Below are 20,684 nucleotides of genomic sequence, written 5' to 3' on the forward strand. Positions count from 1 at the left end.
CTGTCCTAGGATGCCACCTTTCTAACAAGTCAGTTTGTTAAATTTATGCCCTGTAAGAGATGCTCCAGTCAACTGTAAATGCTGTTATTATGAAGTGGAAATGTCTAGGAGCAACAACAGCTTAGCCACGAAGTGGTAGACCATACAAACTCACAGAACAGGATTGCTGAGTGCTGAAGCACTTAGCACTTAAAAATAATCTGTCCACAGTTGCAACACTCACTACCAAGTTTCAATTGCCACCGGAAGCAATGTCAGCACAAAAACTGTACGTCAGGAGCTTAATGAGATAGGTTTCCATGGTCAAGCAACCACACACACAAGCCTAAGATCACCATTCACAATGCCAAGCATTGGCTAGAGTGGTGTAAAGCACACTGCCAATGGACTCTGGAGCAGTGGAAACGTGTTATCTGTAGCGATTAATCATGCTTCATTAACTGGCAGTTTGACAGACAAATCTAGGTTTGGCAGATGCCAGGAGAATGCATAGTGCCAACTGTAAAGTGTTGTGGAGGAGGAATAATGGTCTGGGGCTGTTTTTAATGGCTTGGGCTAAGCTCTTTAGTTCAAGTGAAAGGAAATCTTAATGCTACAGCATAGAATAACGTTCTAGAAAGTTGTGTGCTTCCAGCTTTGTGGCAACAGTTTGGGGAAGGCCCGTTTTTGTTTCAGCTTGACAGTTTCCTTGTGCACAAAGTGAGGTCCATGGAGACAAGGTTTGCCAAGGTTGGTGTGGAAGAACTTGACTGACCTGCACAGAGCTCTGACCTCAACCTTATCAAACACCTTTGGTATGAATTGGAACAATGACTGCAAGCCAGGCCTTCTTGCCCGACATCAGTGCCCAACATCACTAATGCTCTTGTGGCTGAATAGGAGCAAATCCCTGCAGCCATGTTCCAAAATCTAGTGAAAAGCCTTCCCAGAAGAGTGAAGACTATTGTAGCAGCAAAGGTAGGACCAACTCCATATTAATGCCCATTGTTTTGGAATGAGATGATCAACAAGCATATATGGGTGTGATGGTTGGGTGCCATGTAGTGTATCTTCTACAGAGCAACAACATGTTTCTCTGAATACTTGAGTTGGTTTGAAGGAAATGAGGAGACTGTACACAATGTAATGCATAGTAAAAATCACAACCTTCATTGCAGCATGAGACAAATATGATTAACTGCCACTTGTACTGAATCTGAACTGTTCTTTCAAACCAATCAGGCCAAAATCATCTATCAGACTGTTTTAAGTTTATTTTTCCTTATTTCACAAGTAATATTGGATTTACTCAGAATTTACTAAGACTTTACACATGACTAGTCACTGTCAAATATAGAGAAGGCTGTTACCTCAAGATAAAACCCAAATTACCATTGAAGGACACTGCTGTCTGCATTCTTGTACCACAATGCAACAATTAAAATCATGCTCCTCATGCAGAACACGTGTGACCTTATCAGAATAACAAATGAGCAAAGGCATCTAGAACAAAATCAGTTACTTTCTGCCCTAATGTTATTTAGAAATTGCATGTACTCAGAACAACACATAAATTTAGAATAATGCAATATTAATACAGGAAGGTATGAAATGCATGGTACATTTAAACACCACACTTTCCCTGTCTCCCTTTTTTCCAGCTTGTTGTCAAGCTAATAGTTAATTTCAACTGTGCACACACACCAACACACCCTAGCCAAGGAGTACAGTAATCTTATCTTGTTCATTTAGACAATTATATGCAAAAAAGGCAACACAAGAATACAACAGCTATATAAAGAAAGTAACTCTTTTAAAAATTATGAAATAATATAATATTGGTTATGAATAATGAAATAATAATAATAAAATACCTTTCAACAAAGATCAGTAATTTACATCTGATCTTACAAGAATTCCCTTTAACATTAATTAATTCAAACACACCTTATCAATCAGAAACATTACAGTTGAAATATTTTCATTGTGTAAAATATGAAACATCAGGATATACTTAGCAGAACACTCCTGAATACACAATTAAGATATCAACAATATACAAGACATCAAAATGAAGTTCCCATTCATTGAAAAGGATAGATTAACTAAGAAAGACCTATATAGAAGAGATCAGAGAATGAAATAAATAGCAAAAACCCAATTAAAATTGTGAGGTCAGAAATTGCAATTAGCCGTAATATCATCCAAATGACTAGGTTGTAAAGAAAGTCGGTATCTTGGTTACAACAATTAGCCGTAATATCATCCAAATGACTAGGTTGTAAAGAAAGTCAGTATCTTGGTTACAACAATTAGCCGTAATATCATCCAAATGACTAGGTTGTAAAGAAAGTCAGTATCTTGGTTACAACAATTAGCCGTAATATCATCCAAATGACTAGGTTGTAAAGAAAGTCAGTATCTTGGTTACAACAACAATACTTTCTTTACAACCTACCATTAGAGACAGAACTTAACAAATTACCTTCTGGATCAAGAAACATTTTTACATACTTCATGTATGCTCATGCTATATCCACCCACAGAAGATGTATCTCTAATGTCTGTGGATTTCTCAGTCCCCAGGTTTAATTGGGTTTCACTTGATCAGTGCTGGTAACTTTGATACCTCTATTGTTGTTCCTGTGACATCATCCAACACAGCTTACTCTTCAACCCAGAAACACTACATTAATTACCATCTGGCAACTAAGTGAACAACATACAGTTTCATTAGGAAAGGAATAGAGTTAAAAACTATAACTAGTTTCTACCTACATGAGTAAGTTTAGGTTTGGTTGGGTGCAGTTTTTCAAAGTTTCTTATCATGGGTTACTTTGTTCTAGTATTCTAGTACTCTTACTACTTGCTTTTTTATGTGTCTTTAACTGCACCTTGAATGTAACAGTGTTTGGAAAATATTGATAAAACTATGTGGATATATTATATTTCAATTTACCTGATTGAAAATATTGCATTACAACCCAATAAAACATTAGATACACTAAATTTATATTTGTTATAATATCTAAACTATTGTTTGATAATTTCATTTACAACTGAAATTGTCATTCACATATGAATAAATGAGAAGTATATTGCACTACTCGTACCAAAAAACATCAGGTAAAATTATGTTTCCTTTCAGACATAGTGGATATATTATATTTCAATTTACCTGATTGAAAATATTGCATTACAACCCAATAAAACATTAGATACACTAAATTTATATTTGTTATAATATCTAAACTATTGTTTGATAATTTCATTTACAACTGAAATTGTCATTCACATATGAATAAATGAGAAGTATATTGCACTACTCGTACCAAAAAACATCAGGTAAAATTATGTTTCCTTTCAGACATAGTGTGAGTCTCATATTTACGATTATCTCATTCTTCCATGAAAAATTCATTACTTGTAAAATATTTCAATGTTAAAAGTGAAATATATTCACAATAATATTCATGAAAATAACAGGTGTAATATATCCTTAATTAATATCTCAGAGATGAGTAATCACAGTTAACCTCATATTACAAGGTCATAACATTCAGATCCAATTCCTTTGTTTCCATTTACATGCTGTTTAATAGTTGTGTTCTTTGTGTAATTTATTAATTCACATTATACAACACTTACAAACGTTTCACATAATTTCCATACATGCATGTAAACACCACCCACATTTCCTTATCTATACAAGTATATATTGCCATATAGTATTATTATGGATTGTAACATACTCTAGTAACGAAAAAAAAGACTCCTATGCAAATAATTTTGTAACTTTTAAGGTTGCATCATGCAGGCTAGATTTTGACAAACATGGTACAATAATGTATTGTTACCTAGGAACTATCAAATGCTACACATTTTTCTTTTCAAGCATTCCAAAGTATATAAGTTTCAACAAAATTCAGCTAAACTAAGATTTTTCAGTTACAGTTTTCATAATTCAGGATTGATATTTCTGCTGGCTCTACAATATATATCAAAGTATATTTTGAGGGAACGCATTGTTTGCTGCAAGTGGAGAAGTTATACACTCACCAGAGAGAGTGAGAAAGATATAGCAAGGACCATGCCATTCACTTTTTAGAGAGCTTATTATCCACTTATATAAAGGAAGTGGTTCTAGAAAAGTGCAGGCAACAATTCACCAGAGGAAATATCTCTGTAGCTTAAAACATAAAGGTCAGGACACTTTTTCAACTGAGTTTTGGAACTTACAGCTTTTTTATTCATTTTTAAAACTTTTTATATCCTAAACATTACATCTCTGGCATGAACCATTCTAAGCTGTATTAATCCTGTGATTAATATCCTGTGAATAACTGTTATAGTGAAACACTGCCTAATAGCTTGGTATGCAAGGGTTCCAAAGACCTTTTGGTCCAACTAATATTAAGATTAACAAACTGCTCTAACTATAGATAATTGATTGGTAACTATACAATATAGTGCATACATTGTACCTTCAAATACCACTTAATAGCTTGGGAAGAAAGGATTGCCACTTCCTTTCAGTTAAGGGCTGAAAACACTACTAACAGTCAGGTCACATCATTTATGGCCAAAGGCAGAGTGATCATAGAGGCTTTTGTGATTTACCTTTCACTGATAATTACGATTAATTATCATTAATTGTAATTTTTGTTAAAAAATTTTACCAGCTTTATTCAAATAAAGAGTGTATGTATTTGCTTGACACAACATACAGCCATTTTTACTGGATTTAAACTTCTCTCCATATTACCTTTTTCCAGACTAACTGAGCTTCACATTTCAATTGTTTCAGGTTTACCTTGAGCATTTAGCACTATCTACATGATTAGTCATTCTCATTAGAATATCAATTCCCATTAAAATATCCATTGACCTACCACTGAAGGAAACTGTTGTCTACTTTCATACACAAGATGCAACTTTCCATCTATTTCCCCTGTAGACAGACCAGATGTTACATCAAGGGAATGATTTTTTATTTGTAGTTGAACACAAAACTGTACAATAAGTGATCTGTACTCTTCTCACCATGGTTATCAAAACCTGGTTCTTAAGATTACAAGTCCACAGACAGAATGAGGGGCCTTAAGGGAATGACACGAAATAAAAGGTTACTAGAGTAAAAATAACTTAATGATTTTCTTCACCATGCACTGTGTGAAAAATGCCCCCACACACACACACCTGAGAAAAGTGATAAATTAAAAAACAACTATATTAAAACATTAAAGTAGAAATTAGCACAATATTCTGAATGCCACATTAATAAAATTATTGAAGGAAATAAAATAAATTTTTGTCAAATCAAAACCCTGTAGGTTACCAGAAATTAATGATATTTTACCAAAGTTTTTGTGAATATAAAAAAAATATTTTTATACTTAGTATTCAAATTTTTTCAGTTGGGTTTTGAAAAAAAGATTATATATATATATGTTTTGTAGAAATTTCTAAGCATTTGAGTTAATAGGTAGAGAAATAGTAGGAAAACACTGTAGAACTTAGGAATTAATAAAATAGTACTGAGGGTATTAAAAGCAATCTCTAAGCAAATCAGGATTTGGTGAAAGGGGATAAAAAGGCTTATTTGATATTTTGAACGAACAAAACAGTGTAAGCAATGTTATGTTTTGTTTTTCACATTTTCTACATATATGATGCTTTACCACAATCAGTATTACCTGGTAACCATGCTCCATGTATATTTTAAATGTAAAAAGTTTGGAAAATTTCCTAAGTAATACTGTAGCTTTTTTCTTACTTTTGTCTTACATACACTGTATAAATTAAAATATAATCTACAATCAAAATTTTTCTTATTTACTTTTTGTATATGCATTTACACTTGCATCAGAGAGTTCTGATAAACTACTATATATATGTTTTTATTGAAGGTCAATACATCATAAAGTCATCATGGTTGTAGTTTCTTTTTAACACCAGTGTCACATATACAATTTTTTTGAAAGATTTGTTGGCAGGATAATAGGTTTAATATTGCAAGAACATGATAAATATGTATTTTTCAGTGCCAAGCACTAACCTTTTAGTAAGTTACTTGTTTTACATGCTTTCAAAGTTTTTATAAGTCATCTTTATTACTATTTTCTAGGCTTGGAACGAGGTGCACGATACAGTATTAAGATTGCAGCTTTATCCATAAATGGTAGTGGTCCAAGTACTGATTGGTTCTCAACAGAAACTTTTGAAAATGATTTAAATGGTGAATATATGGGAATTTTTTAAATGCTTTCATTAAAATCAATATTGAAGTAAAAATCAAACTGTAGTAAAAAAATTCAGTTAACTAACATTTAGAAAACAAACAGGACTTGTATGAAATGAGCTATGATCACATAAACATATTTAGAAAATCTTGTGTAACATAGTTGAAATATAAAGCATCTGCAAGTCTTAAAGAACAGTCATTGTAAAAATATATTAACCATATTATAAAGGGGTGAGTAGTTAGAACTAAAAGCTAAAAAATAGAGCATTTTTATATTATAATGATATTAATTTACTACATAAACCTACAATATTTTGATAAATTCCAAAAGATATATGTTTTAACAGTATAGTGATTTACATTTTTTGACTTGACTATACTAACCTGATGTATTATAATAAATTTTATGCTGATATAATAAAATAAAGACAAATACATACATTTGAAATTTTTGCTACAAGATTAGTTTTGTGTTGTAATTGTGTTTGAAATATTTTAATACATCAATCATACCATTACAAATAGACTTTATTTATAAAACATAGATAAAATGTTCTATGTTCCTGACATATATTGTAATTCAATTAAATTATGACTATGTCATTGGATAATTTATACAAATAGACCATAAGGTATCTTTTGACTCACTTTAAGATAAACTAGACAAAACATGATATAATATTAAAGTATTATTACTACCTACAATAAAATCTGGGAAAATAAACCATGGACTAGAATGAAACAAAAGAAATCATTTAAGTGTTAATTAAAGAACTACTGTAAAAACAGATATTGTTTGTTAAAATATGATTTAATGTTAAGACAAAGCTAAAACATTTATTTTATGTGTACTTTTTGTGAAAATATGTTGCAAAACATGTAGTTTTTACTTAATACATTACATATTTTTTTATCATAATGAGCAATTTTCGTTTTCTTACTGTAGGGGAACAAGGGAAAGTTACGTTTGACATTATTACATTTAAAAAATAACAAATGAGAATTTTAATATCTAGTACCATAAAAAAACCTATTATTTAAAAAAAGTTTAGTTTTGTTAAAGATTAATTTGATACTTAGTATTAACCTTTAATTGTAATTAAACACAATAAACAAGTATGAATGTCATTAAGTTATATTAATAACTATTTGTCTAATTGTTTAATAATGCAAAAGAATTATGTGATTTGTGTATGGAATAATTAACAGTTTATATTATATTGTTTATAAGAATTGGTAGTTCCCGATCGTCCACAAAGTGTTCGTGCACGACCCACTACTAATTCCATTTTTGTGAGTTGGACACCACCAAGAAACCAAAATATCATGATTAGAGGCTATACCATTGGATGGGGAGTTGGTTTTCCAGATGTATATTCTAAAGTTCTTGATGGCAAGCAACGATACTACACTATTGAAGACCTTCGTAAGCCATTTTGTTTCATTCAAAAAAAGAAAAAGGAAAAAATTGTATTTAAGATTACAGTCAGTTTTTATCTGTATCAAAGTAGTGTGAGTATTAAATATCAAAATGTAATAACTAAAAACTACATTATATAAATACATTTATGAACTTTTGTTGCTGATAGTTATTTGAAACTATAATTTGAATATCACATTTTCTTCTTAAGTAAATATGAATCTTGTTTCAAGTAATTTCAAGACAACTTTTAACCTTATATAATGATGTAGAGAGTATGTTATGAGAAACAAACTAGATATTCTGTGGTAGTTACAGTGCATAAATTATATGAAGTTTACTATGTAGAAATTTAATTATTTTATGCATCTGTTTGTTTTTTTAGAACCTTCTTCAGAGTATGTTATAAGTTTAAGAGCATTTAATCAAGTTGGAGATGGTCGACCAATATATGATACAGTACGAACTTTGATTGAAAGCAGTAAGTATATTCTTTTTTTTGTTTGTAGTGATTTTTCTTTAACACTACATTTAATCATTTTTCAAGTAAGTTTTGAAATAATTCAGTTAGGTATTTGATCTATTAGCTAGAAGTAAATATTTTGTGCTTTGTGTAATATGGTAATTATAATTTGGATTAATTAGATTGAGCATGTTTCTGATAAATGTTTAAATGCATGTGTAGTATGAGCTTGCAAGAAATGCATAGTTTGTAATGTTTATTTTGTCTTGTTCCATGTAGCTCCAGAACCTTTGACTCCAATGCTTCCACCTGTGGGATTGAAAGCAATTGTTCTGTCATCTTCTACCGTTGTTCTTTATTGGACTGATACCACACTTCCCAGAAATCAGCTGATTACAGATAATAGGTTTTATACTGTACGCTATGCTCCATATGATTATTCTGGTCACATGCATTACAGACTCTATAATTCTACTGATCTCAACTGCATGATTGACAACCTAATACCTAACACACAGTATGAATTTTCTGTGAAAGTTGTTCTTGGCCACCAGGAGAGTACATGGAGTATGAGTGTCCTCAACACCACGCAGGAAGCTGGTAGCTAGATGATTTAGTTTAATTTCATTAACCTAAGAATCTGATTGAAGTGTTTAAGAATGTAAAAAGAATTAATAATGTGGATGATAAGAACTGGCTTTAAATTTAAGTTTGGCTTTGAGGATGAGACAAATGAGATGGATCAATGGGTCCCTAAACAATGTTTTGTTAATAGTTATTTCCTAAGGACAGCATACACAGAAATAGGCAAATTCTATTTTAAAGTTTGGATGTACAAAAGTTAAAATTGTGGTATCCTTTATGTCAGTACAAGTATTTACATTTTTATATTTCCAAGTATATTTTTTTGGTAATTAATTTAATTAATGCTGATATCAGGAACACTGATTATTTACTTTATTTAATTAATTTATTTAAATTAATAAGTTTAATACTTCCAGGATGTATATTCTGTGGTAGAAAAGTATATAATGGGATTGTTTTAATGTAGTATAAATACTGGAATGAAGAACTCATCTTACCAGTAAAAATAGTTAATATTCCAAACAACTCTTCATTTAACTGATATTTTGACTAACACTAAATTTAAGGTAAGCTTCAATAGTAACTACCACACTACAGGTACTGACTTGTGCTAGTTATTAAAAGAAGTAACTTTTCCATGGATAACACTTTAACAAAGAGGATACATATGGTAGTAAACCTTGATAAAGTCTGTGAAGTTAACTTATTTTATTTTCTTCATATGAATAATTATATATATATGATGTGTATGTATGACTATCATTTCTCAGCTATAAATAATTTATAATTGACAAAGAGTAATGTCTGATCTACAAATAACATACATTTCATGAACAACACTTTGTAAAATACAAGGTTTCAAATTGGTTAGTCTTTGTAGCCTTTGCACATATTGATGTGCAGTTTCAGTGTTTTGGTGGGTAAAGCATTTTGTATTTCTATCAGAAAAATGTCACTGTTTAAATGAAAATGTAATAGAATAAGGGTGTGTAATTAATGTAATATTTCATTATATGGATTTAGCTTTCTTATACAGCTTTTTTCTTTGTGTTTTAATCTTACATCCTTCAGTGCACTTTGAATGTGTCATACAGAAGATGTCTAGTTTTGAATGTATATATTTCAATGAACATACATAACAGTCAAGTTCATATACCACATTTCTATTGGCACAGTTGCTAATATAATGACATTTTGTGGTTGTACACTGAGTGTATTTACATTTATCTGGTTGTTATTTATATAATGAGGTGAGAGTTCTTTGGTTTTTTTTTAGTTTCTTCTTTGGTTTATGTACTAGTTGAACTTATGGTTCAGATTTTTCTGTTTTTGTTTTCAAAAATCAACAGTACCTTTTAAATGAAAAAAAATGACTGTTATAATCTATGTAGTAATTTCCCAAACAACTAAGAAAATTGCAGTGTAAATGAATTACAAGTGGAATGTTATACTTATGTTGTTAAGGGAAGCAGTTGAGAATCATTGTCCATTGAATAACTGTTCTAACTTCTAGTACTTGTCAGTAATGAAACATAAATATTTTTTTTCTATTGGTTTAGCCTTATTATTAATAATATATCTAATATTTTGAGACTTTTTTAATATTATCATAGCTCCTGCATCTCCACCTCAAGACCTTACTGTAGTTCCTTTGGATGATGATTCATCAGTCATTAATCTTCATTGGCAACCACCAAAAGAACCAAATGGAATTATTACAGGTATTTGCATGTAAACCATGTGTTTAGTTTCTGAGGTTGTTGGTACATAACCATAATTTTTTAATTAAATTAGATACCAAGAGGATAAGTATTAAATTTATGTCAGCATTCAGCCAGCACATTCAAGTTCAGATATTTGTGTAACTTGGCAAAGAAGGAACAAAGCAAAAGACAATTTACATATAAATAACTATGAGTTTGTATATTTTGTATGCATTCAGATTTGTGAAGACATGATACAATGTATGAATTTAACATGTACACAAAATAAGTTCTTTGTACATAAAAATAAATTTGTACTATAATTTCGTTCAAATTAATGTTTGTTTTAATCCAAGAGTTTGAAAAAGATTTACTTCTAACTGAACTGAAATTAAATGCGCCCTAAAATGTACAAACCTGTGTTTTTCAGGCTATGTAATTTTCTATACCACTGACAACACCCAGAAGGATATAGACTGGGTGGTTGAAGGAGTAGTTGGAGATAAAATGACTACTTCTCTTAGAGGATTAACACCAGATACTACTTACTATTTTAAGATACAAGCTCGTAATAACAAAGGGTATGGTCCTTTGTCATCCGAGGTTATTTTTGTGACTGGATCAAGTAAGCATGTGACTTTTAGTGTGTCATTTTAGTAAAAAGATAAAACTAGTCTTCTCATTTTATAAATATAAAGAGGCAATATAAGAAAATTTTTTCATATAATCTCCTCACTTTAAAAAAAAAAGACCTAGGTAATTTTTCACGTGTGAATTAATGCATAACATGTTTTAAGTATAGCTACTTTATACATTTATGAAACTTTGTAAGATATACAGAGGAATTAATCAAACTGTTTAGATGATCTGTATATACAAGTACAAACTGAAGTATTGCATCATATGTGAGATTTAGTGCCAAAACACTCTCTTTTAACAAGTCCTGAGTAGCATTATTATCTGCAAGGGGAAGGCTATAGTGAATACGAAGGCAAACCCTCTAACTCAAAAAACTACAATATTTGAAAAACAACTCCATCACACCAAACTTGCTTGTTCTTTCAGCCATGGGAGCATTATAACATGATGGTAAATCTCACTATTCCTTGGTAAAAGAGTAGCTCAAAAGTTGGCAGTGGGTGGCAATAACTAGCTGCCTTCCGTCTAGTCTTACACTGCTGAATTAGGGATGGCTATAGCAGATAGCCTTCGAGTAGCTTTGCACGATATTCAAAAACAAACAAATAAACAATTTGAAAAGCAAATATGAAGTTGTCAAAAGCATTTTTACAATGAACGTTGTTGTTGTGTAATAGCTCTTAACATTAACATTAACATTGAGAATGTGTATTATGAAGAAAGAAGTTCCATAGGCAGTGTATGACTTTGAACATTGTTTTTATAAAGTGCAATTGGAATAAGTGTCAAACTTTATATTTTCATAAGGCTTAATTTTGTTTTGTTTTTAAGTTAATGATTATTATGAAATTAAAACTTTGTGTAAATACTTTCTATTTATATCTGTATTTTCTCATCCCTTATCTTCAGTATGTTAGCTTGTACATTTTAATTTGTATGCAGTTGATCCATTTCTATAAGTCATTTCTACTTAAAATATCATTTCATTTTTAGTTTTTGTTTTCAAGTTTAGTATGTTTCTTCATACCCTGATTGTTTTCTTCTTCTTCTGTTATTTTTCTGACAAAAATATTTTTTTTCTTTTGCATGTGTTTGGCTCATTTTAAAAGTATTTATTTTGTTATGGAAACAGGTTTTACTAGGACAGCAGGAGCAACTTACTATGGTAAGGATATTAAGTCATGAGCACTGCTGGTTTTTCTGCCACTTTTTTAAGCAGTACTGCTTTATCACACAGCTAGTATCTATTTTGTTATATTCTCACTTTTTTCCTATTGTAATTGTTTTCACAGGTATAATGAAATACTGATTTTTCTGGAGTGCTCATTATCTTCAACTATAATAAACTTATAGATATGCACTGGCTATTCATACCATTGTATTTTTAAAACATTATTTGCATTCATGCACTTTTAATGAAGCTTTTATTTCATTCTGATTATAGATTTTTTATATATTTATAAAAATAATATGCATGCATTTGTTTATCCAGAACATTTCTTGCAAATTTCTTGATCATATGCTACAAATATCAAATAATGAGAATGGCCTTTGTCTGAAGGGTCAAGATTTCATGTTGGCTTTTCCATTCAGTATCATCTTACCTGTTTTTTGCTAAGTTAAATTTCTTAATACAATGAATGCCACACAATTATACAATGTCATCATCATCATGTGATGACTGACTACAATTTCAACTTCAGATCTTTTATTTGCAAAGTATTTCACACAAAAAAGCACTCAACCCATGTGTAATTTCCTAAAAAATTAAAATTACAATAAATACAATTTCTATATGCTTTCTTTACTTATTTTGATTTAAAATACATATGCCCTATTTGTTCAAAACCATATGCTTATCATTTTGTGATCATGCATTCAGACGTTTCTACATAATCATCTATGTTTGCCTTAACTACAACTTAACATTTACTTTACAATAACTTAGCTTCAGTTCATTTCATAGACTGCTGTAAACATCTTTTAGCTACATTTGTTTCCATAGTATGGGTTTTTCATGAGTTTCTTTGTTTAGACTTGTAAACCGTGTCGTAAATTGAACCCTCATAACTGATTCATGCTCTCAACACTACTATAAATATCATTACTTTACATTATTGTTTACTTTATGTGATGTTTTATTAAATAAACTTTCATCTATGTGAGTTTGTTTGTGTGACAGCATAAATATTCTTCAAACAGATCAGGATTTACAATCTCAACATGTAATGCATTCAAGAAAGTGTAGCTTAAATGCCATGCATGAAAATGATAGTTTAAAAAATGCAAACTAACACATTTTTGTGGGTCATGGCTAGTTATTATATGCATATTTTCCTTGAAACACACACATTATTTTCTCTGTTGTTTTTTATGTTAGCATCTGATAAATTTATATTTTTCTTACTAAATTTAAAGCATTTATTATCACAATAATTGAAAAAGAGATTTTAAATCAAGTAGATTTACCTTTGAAATATTAGAAGCATTTTCTTATTGAATTGCTTTCATTCTGTCAACAACCTTGTGACTTCACATTCTGAATATCCTTAATGTCATGCAAAGTATACATCAACTTACCCAGAATCCTCCACTCTCATGTGACTTACCATAAACCAGATTTCCTTCTTGACAGTTGTGTTTTTATGCTGTTTCTTTCACTCAGTGTGTATTCTCAAGTCAATATTAACTGCTGTTGCTAATGTAACACCATTCAGAATTTTACAACTTCTTAAAAAACTTTTCTACATAATATGTCTCTAGTATGCAGGAAAATTGCATGGCTGTATTGTTAGCTCTTTTTTTTTTTTTTTTTATAAACCAGGGTTTTGGGTGATTATTTCCATTTTTGTGTACTAGTGTCACATAGGAAATTTCACACTCATGCAGATGTTTAGTTGTGAAACATCCACCCATTATTCTGCCTATGGATGCTGAAAGTCCATCTTTGAAGACTATTTTTCTTTTTGCCTGCCCTCATCTATGCTTTCTTCCTTGAATGTTCACCAAGGTCAGTTACATAAAATGGCATGTTCTCTTCATCACTTCACATTGCCAACTCAGTCATGGTTTCTCCTGCTACATTAAATTTCTCTTAGAAAGCCAATAATCATAGGCAGTCTAACCTATTGGACAAACTGGACAATTTCCTAAGGCTCTACACAAGATAGGGCTCTTTTAATATACTTCTAGTTTTCTTATTAAGGATCCCCATTTACTGAATTCTCCCCAGGGCTCCAGAATGACTAAGACTGCCCGAGCCAGTAATATTACCATCTTTGGAAAATCTTTTTTGATAACCTCAAACATCTATTTTTCACACTGTTGTTAGACATCAAAGAAGCTGAATTTTATTCTAGAGTGGTTCAGTTGTTAACTTACTTTTACCATTGCCCTTCCTCCCTTGGTATAATAAAAATCACATCAGGTTACTTTGCAGAGTTTGTGACATGGTATTTTCTTGTAGATTTCCAACTCCTCAATAAATTGGTTATTTTTTCATATTTTTGTGACATGACCATGGCCTATCAGCTTCTTCCATATTAAGTTACAGAGCTACATTATATCCCACTTTCAGATACCATGGAAGGTATCAGTCTCTTTCCTCATTGTTTGAAGACTTCTTCCAAGAATTTTGTCCTCAAAAACCTCAGGTTTCTAGATGAGACTTGGGCTTAGCATTCCTACATTTCTTGACTTCCTTCTCGTTTGACACTTTCACGACTTGTTTACTGTAGTATTTATCACTCACAACACATTTTATTTTATTGCTTGTATTATGCAAAGGATTTCCAGTATTTTTGGTTTTGGTACATGTTTCATATACCTTATTTTCTTGAAAGACTTTATACTTTTATCCAGTTTATGCTTTTCTACCTAAACTTGGGCTGCAAGAGAAAGTAAACACCATTTTAAACCTGATGTTTTACCTACCTTGCCTTATCTTGAATCTTCTTTTGATGAAAGAGCTTGTTATGTCCAGTCAGAACTATTCAATGTCGTTTTTGCATATAATGAATGTTTAAGGAAGGGTGAGAAATATTTAATACCATATGATGAATCACATTTCTTAGATCTTTCATTGGCCATTTTGACAAATTGGCTTGTGCAATTGATTTATCTTGTTTACCATGATGTTCCCAAATACCTTAGAAATGAAGTTTTGGTTAACACTCACCAAAATTTGCCATTTGATGATGCTATTGGCATTCCAGTCAAAGTCCCTTTAGAAGTTATCTTGTAGATCAGCATGTAGGTGAATCTTAATATATTATTGAAATTTTAATTACATTCTCAGCTTCATGGTTATGTTCACTTCTGGTTGTGAATCTACAAAGTAGGTGGAAAACATCATCAGCAGAACAGTGAATTTATTTTCTATTCCCTGTTCCTTTGTCTCTAGGGTTCATATCTATGTTGTGTATTGCAACTCATATTTTCTGTACGACCCAACACATCTTTTCACACTAATCAATGTATCTAAAATTGATAAAATATTTCATTGTAGAATAACAAGAAGAATAAGAACAAAAACCATCATAGTCTCCCCTTATAATGTATAGATATTTCCAGTGAAAACTCTCAAATGTCACAAATAACTGTGCATTGGACCTAGACAAAATCCAGCCTCTATGCTGTAGCTCAATGCCAGAGCAATTTCCTCTAGAAGTGTACAGTGGATGATATCTTGTGACTGATTATACCTCAGTGGGACCTTCTCACCTCCAAATGCCTTTCCTTGCTGAGCATTTTCAGAGATTGGAGATAAGTTACTCATTTCTTCTAATGTTGTCTCTTACTTCCAATGGGATCTAGATCACCTTATATTTTGATTGTTTTACCTTTAACCTAACTAAGATTCCCAAAACATTGTCCTAAAGCCATTGGCCCCATCCTTGGGTCCACTTTGGTGTTTTTAATTATCCACAGGAGCCCACTGACTAGACTGGTTTCAGGACTCAGCCAGCCTTTACAAAGTTGAATGAAGAGAACCATAATGTCAAGTCTTTACTGATTTCCTCTTCTGAGAAGCTTTCACTACAGTTACAGAACAATGCTTTGCTCTCTGATGCTGCTTATCTGCTAAGCCACCAACTGTGATCACATAAGAAAATGTGAAATATATACAGGAGGCACCCTGTGAGAAAAATACCTCTCTAAGTATCATTTTTTGTTGGTCCAGTCTCCTTATAGCTAGTCTATTCAACTCGATCCTTCCATGAATCCATTTCATTGACCTTTCCCCTGGTTCTGAATTCTACTCGAATTCTGCTTGATCATCACTTAACATGTTTGTTGTGATATGATGCTATTGGCATTCCAGTCAAAGTCCCTTTTAAAGCTATCTTGTAGATCAGCATGTAGGTGAATCTTAATATATTATTGAAATTTTAATGACATTCTCAGCTTCATGGTTATGTTCACTTCTGGTTGTCAATCTTCAAACCAGATGGAATACATCATCAACAGAACAGTAAATTTCTTTTCTATTCCCTGTTCCTTTACCAATGCTACTTAATTATAGCACACTTTGTTTCCCTCCTCCAATTCATTGAGAGTAATTTTAGCTCATGGTATTTCAGAGATAAATCTATGTGATTTGAATTTAAGATTTTTAGAAATGAAATGAATATCAAGCAGTTAATTATATACATTTTCATCCATATTCCCAAAACCATCTGGAGTATATCATCATGACAATAAACAAAGAAATCTGCCTTGTGTATATACACCTAATGCATGTATAATACATTATGTGGTAGATGAGGAAGTGGAGATTTCAGTGTGAGTTAACATATTTTTGCCTTACATCAAAATCATTCAGAATTTGAAGTCACATGGTTGTTAATAGTATGAAATCAACTGAACAAGAAAAAGCTTTTAGTATTATTTTAAAACATTCTACAAGTCTTTAAAAAAATTGTTTTATTGTTGCATGAGTAAAATTTTAAGCATAAACAGCAAAACACAGTAAATAATAATTTGTTTTTTAACTTATTTTTCTTTGTCATAAGTTAAATTTAAAACATTAAAAAAGTCACTTAACTATGGGTTTCAATGTTTTTCACATATTTTTTTTTAGATGGAGGTGGACTTGCCAACAACATGTTGTACATTATCATAGCTTGTGTATCAAGCATTACTTTACTTGTTATAACTATAGTTAGTGCTTTTGTCTGTCGAAGACGCCAGGTGCACCTTGAACAAGGACAAAATAAAAGGTATTGTCAATGATATAACTTTTCCATCAGTTTATCTGACATAGAAGTCCTTTATTTCTTTGCTTTGTCTTGTTAAACATAAAATAAATGTGTTTTTTTTCTTGTGTCCATTATCGTAAATGAAATATCTTTATAAGTTTTTGTTTTAGACCCAGACAAAAAGTCGTTTTTTTTCATTTAAGCACATTGTTTTTTATTACAGTTGATATATAATTAAGAGAAATTCCAGATTCTCTTCAAGAGTAAAGGTATATTATCTGTTGATCTTTTTATAATAATTTAAATATAAAATATACTTCTTCAATATATTATAGTAAGGAAATATCTATAAACAGACAAGTAAAAATAACTAAGTTAAATACAAACATTATAATTTTTATAAGCCACAAAGTGAAATTGCTCAAGTGTGATATATACACTTATATATATATATATGTGTGTGTGATAAGGAATTAAAATTTAGTTAATGACTAGTATTTATATTCTGTATCTTGACAATAAAATAAGAAAACATTACATGTGCTCTACTGACAATAATAAAGCTTTTTACTTTCGTCAGCATTTTTCCATAACATCTTCATCTAGACTAGCAGTATAAGAACTCAAGTTATCACCAAACACTATTTGTGTAAACTGAAATTGACTGGAGAGCACAAAATATGTGAGATATATTTTTAATCTACAAATCCACCCATAAACTCAGAAATGAAAGTAAGGGTTACAAATCACTTTCAGTTTACAAATGTTTATGAATTCCTAGCTATCATCTCCTTCCACATAAAATGTTGATGCTTTAGTCATCAGATCTAACATGAGCTGTCCAAACTATTGAAGACTATTGAAGTTCAATATGTACGTATTGTGTATTAAATCTGCGTCTCTTCTCTCAATATTCAGAAACTAAGAGCTACACAACCCATGTGACCGTGACTTCTCAATCAGTTGACCATTATAACTGTAGAGGGCTATCTCACTCTTTCTTCCAGCTAAAATGACTAGAATGGTGATGTCACCAGTGCTTGGAATTACAACCTCTTGATTTGATTATTGGTAAATAGCCAGGGAAGGTTAAATGTTGTTCTTCTCTTCTTTTTCCACTGAATATGAGAAGTACTTACAAGAGTGCTTATATAATTGTCTACTTCCTTGTAAAATCAGTGCTTTAGGAACTTTGTGGTAATATGAGACACATTCTACACATGTTTGAGTGCTGAATAAATGCTGAATCTCACAGTTTGATAAATTAAATTACCCCAGAACAAAATAAGTATATGTATAAATGGCTGAAAACCAACTATATTATAATGCTTAGCTGAGAAAGTTTTAGACTTCTTTCTTTTTTGTGTGTGGAAATGTAGACTAATCTACCACTGCTTTGATTTTAGCAGGATTCATAGACACTATGCTTTCTAACCATGCAGCTAATAACTATTTATGTATTTTTTTCATGAATGAACATTTCTCTGACCTCAGTTTCAGATTTGTTTGTCACAAACATTGATAATTGTATCTAGGTTTTCAACTGTAGCCTGTATTTTCCAACCAAACGTTCAAGTTTTATGAATGTAACTTAGATGCTGTTCCAACTGGAAACAATACAATGAAATTCATACAAACCTTCTTGAGCACTGCATTCTTGGCTTTTCTGCTGTCTTCAGCTCAGTTTGTTAGAGGCCAGAGGCAAAATCAAATGAGTTAAACAACCAGGATCTTTTCAAAGCATCAAGACATTCATGGTAACAGAAATGTCTTGATATGTATAATCACTTTTACCCATCTATAGTTTTCACAGAATCCCAGTATGCCTCCTTTTGTTATTTTGTTCACTGTTGGTGAAAACTACACACTCTTATAGTAGAATGAATCTTATGTTTAGCATTCAGTCTCTCTCAACAACAGCTGTGTCCCTTGTATTCCAGCGAAGCCTGTTTGGTGGTTGCTTTATAAGGAACATGTCTCTGATATACATTAGATGCTGTGTGAGTTTTTTTTTTCCCTAGCTGACATCTGTTCCAAAAGGAACATTGGCAAATTCCGTCAGTAACCTTCCAGAGATTTTTTGCTTATCTGTTGAAACAGTCTTCAATCAGTGATACCAGAAGTACTAACAACTATGTATTTGTTAATTGGCATGGTGCAGCCTAAGCGACAGTAAATCACTAGTTTTATTTACTTTATCTTCATGACTTTGCCAACTATTGTTCAGATTGTCACCTTTATTGCTTGTTTTCTGTAGTTAAAAACCATAACTAGAATGTATCTTGATTCTGGAGATGGAATTGTTTGGGCAAGTATGACTTGGTTTTTGCAAGAAAATAGTGTTTTAATTAGGGTTGAAATCCTTCAGAAACTCTGTTAGCATATAGGATCCTATGATCAGGATTTCCAGAATCACAATCCTTAGTTCTGGGGATCACTTCATCTACAGCATTAGCTAGCAGTGCAGTCTAAGAACTGTAGTTCACTAGTGTACAGAATATACTAGATAACTGTAAGATGGCTAAAACAAAGATACTAATATTTAAACCAATATATGCTCACAACAGTGATATGGAGTCAAATTTCTGTATTCGTTTTTAATCAGTCACCATTTGTGAGGAAAACTTTGCATCCACTGGTCAGTATGGTAATTTAAATTATAGTACTTGTTGCATTATAAGATTGAATATAGTTTTTAGTAGTACATGTATTGTCTAAAATTTTCACTTTTCATCTATGTAGTTTTACAGGACATGCTAATCCATGTTCAGTTTTATAGACATCATTCCAACAACCACACCTTAAGTAACAAGCAGATGATTGTTTTATCCAGAATAGTATCCAAATGTGGGCCTCTCTTTTAAATTAATGTATCTGATTACATTAATAGCATATATCCTCCCCTGAACCTGTTGCTGATGCTTTGATATATCCATCAGATGTGAAAGCTCCTTTTAAGGTGTAGAGAAAAGACACTGCCACTATCTGTAGCCAATATATTCACAATTGCAATAGGTTTTTATCCTATTTTAACCATGGATCAGGATACCTTTTCATCTGCATCATCATCATCAAAACTGATATGACATGTTTTGTGTACTTCTGCCAATGAGCTGGCAGCCATTTTCACTGAACCATGTTACCATGTGGCATCTGAAAATGTTGTGGCATCTATTTTAGCTTCTTATGATGTTGGTTTTACATGCATGAATACCATGTTTCTGACAAATCTACTGCATGTTTGTTTTACTCCAGTAATATGGTCAACATTGTGATCTCCTTGCTATGGATGCAGCCTCAGTCAAAGATATCCTAGATGTCAGAATTAAGTCACATGGACATGCTGGGGAGTCCCTCCACAAACTTCTCAATCCTGATGGCTTCTTCCTCAGGTTCTCCAAAGCTGGGGTATGTTTTGTAATGCAAAGCATTACAGCTCATTAGCACATGC

At 31.5% G+C, this 20,684-nt stretch overlaps 1 protein-coding gene across 6 annotated transcripts in view; it reads left to right on the forward strand.

Moving 5' to 3' along the window:
• The window catches only part of LOC143237305 (neogenin-like), a 199,780-nt gene that overhangs the window by 157,531 nt on the left and 21,565 nt on the right, over positions 1-20,684 (forward strand). For 5 of the 6 annotated variants that reach the window (XM_076476399.1, XM_076476404.1, XM_076476401.1 and 2 more), the window contains exons 13-20: positions 6,107-6,217; positions 7,455-7,649; positions 8,029-8,124; positions 8,386-8,706; positions 10,305-10,412; positions 10,825-11,019; positions 12,166-12,198; positions 17,116-17,254. In XM_076476399.1, coding sequence (XP_076332514.1) covers positions 6,107-6,217; positions 7,455-7,649; positions 8,029-8,124; positions 8,386-8,706; positions 10,305-10,412; positions 10,825-11,019; positions 12,166-12,198; positions 17,116-17,254 — 1,198 coding nt within the window. The remainder of the gene's footprint in view (positions 1-6,106; positions 6,218-7,454; positions 7,650-8,028; positions 8,125-8,385; positions 8,707-10,304; positions 10,413-10,824; positions 11,020-12,165; positions 12,199-17,115; positions 17,255-20,684) is intronic. The other variant, XM_076476400.1, reaches the window with a different exon arrangement.

This window comes from Tachypleus tridentatus, chromosome 13 (assembly GCF_004210375.1).
Source record: "Tachypleus tridentatus isolate NWPU-2018 chromosome 13, ASM421037v1, whole genome shotgun sequence".
NCBI lineage: Eukaryota > Metazoa > Arthropoda > Merostomata > Xiphosura > Limulidae > Tachypleus > Tachypleus tridentatus.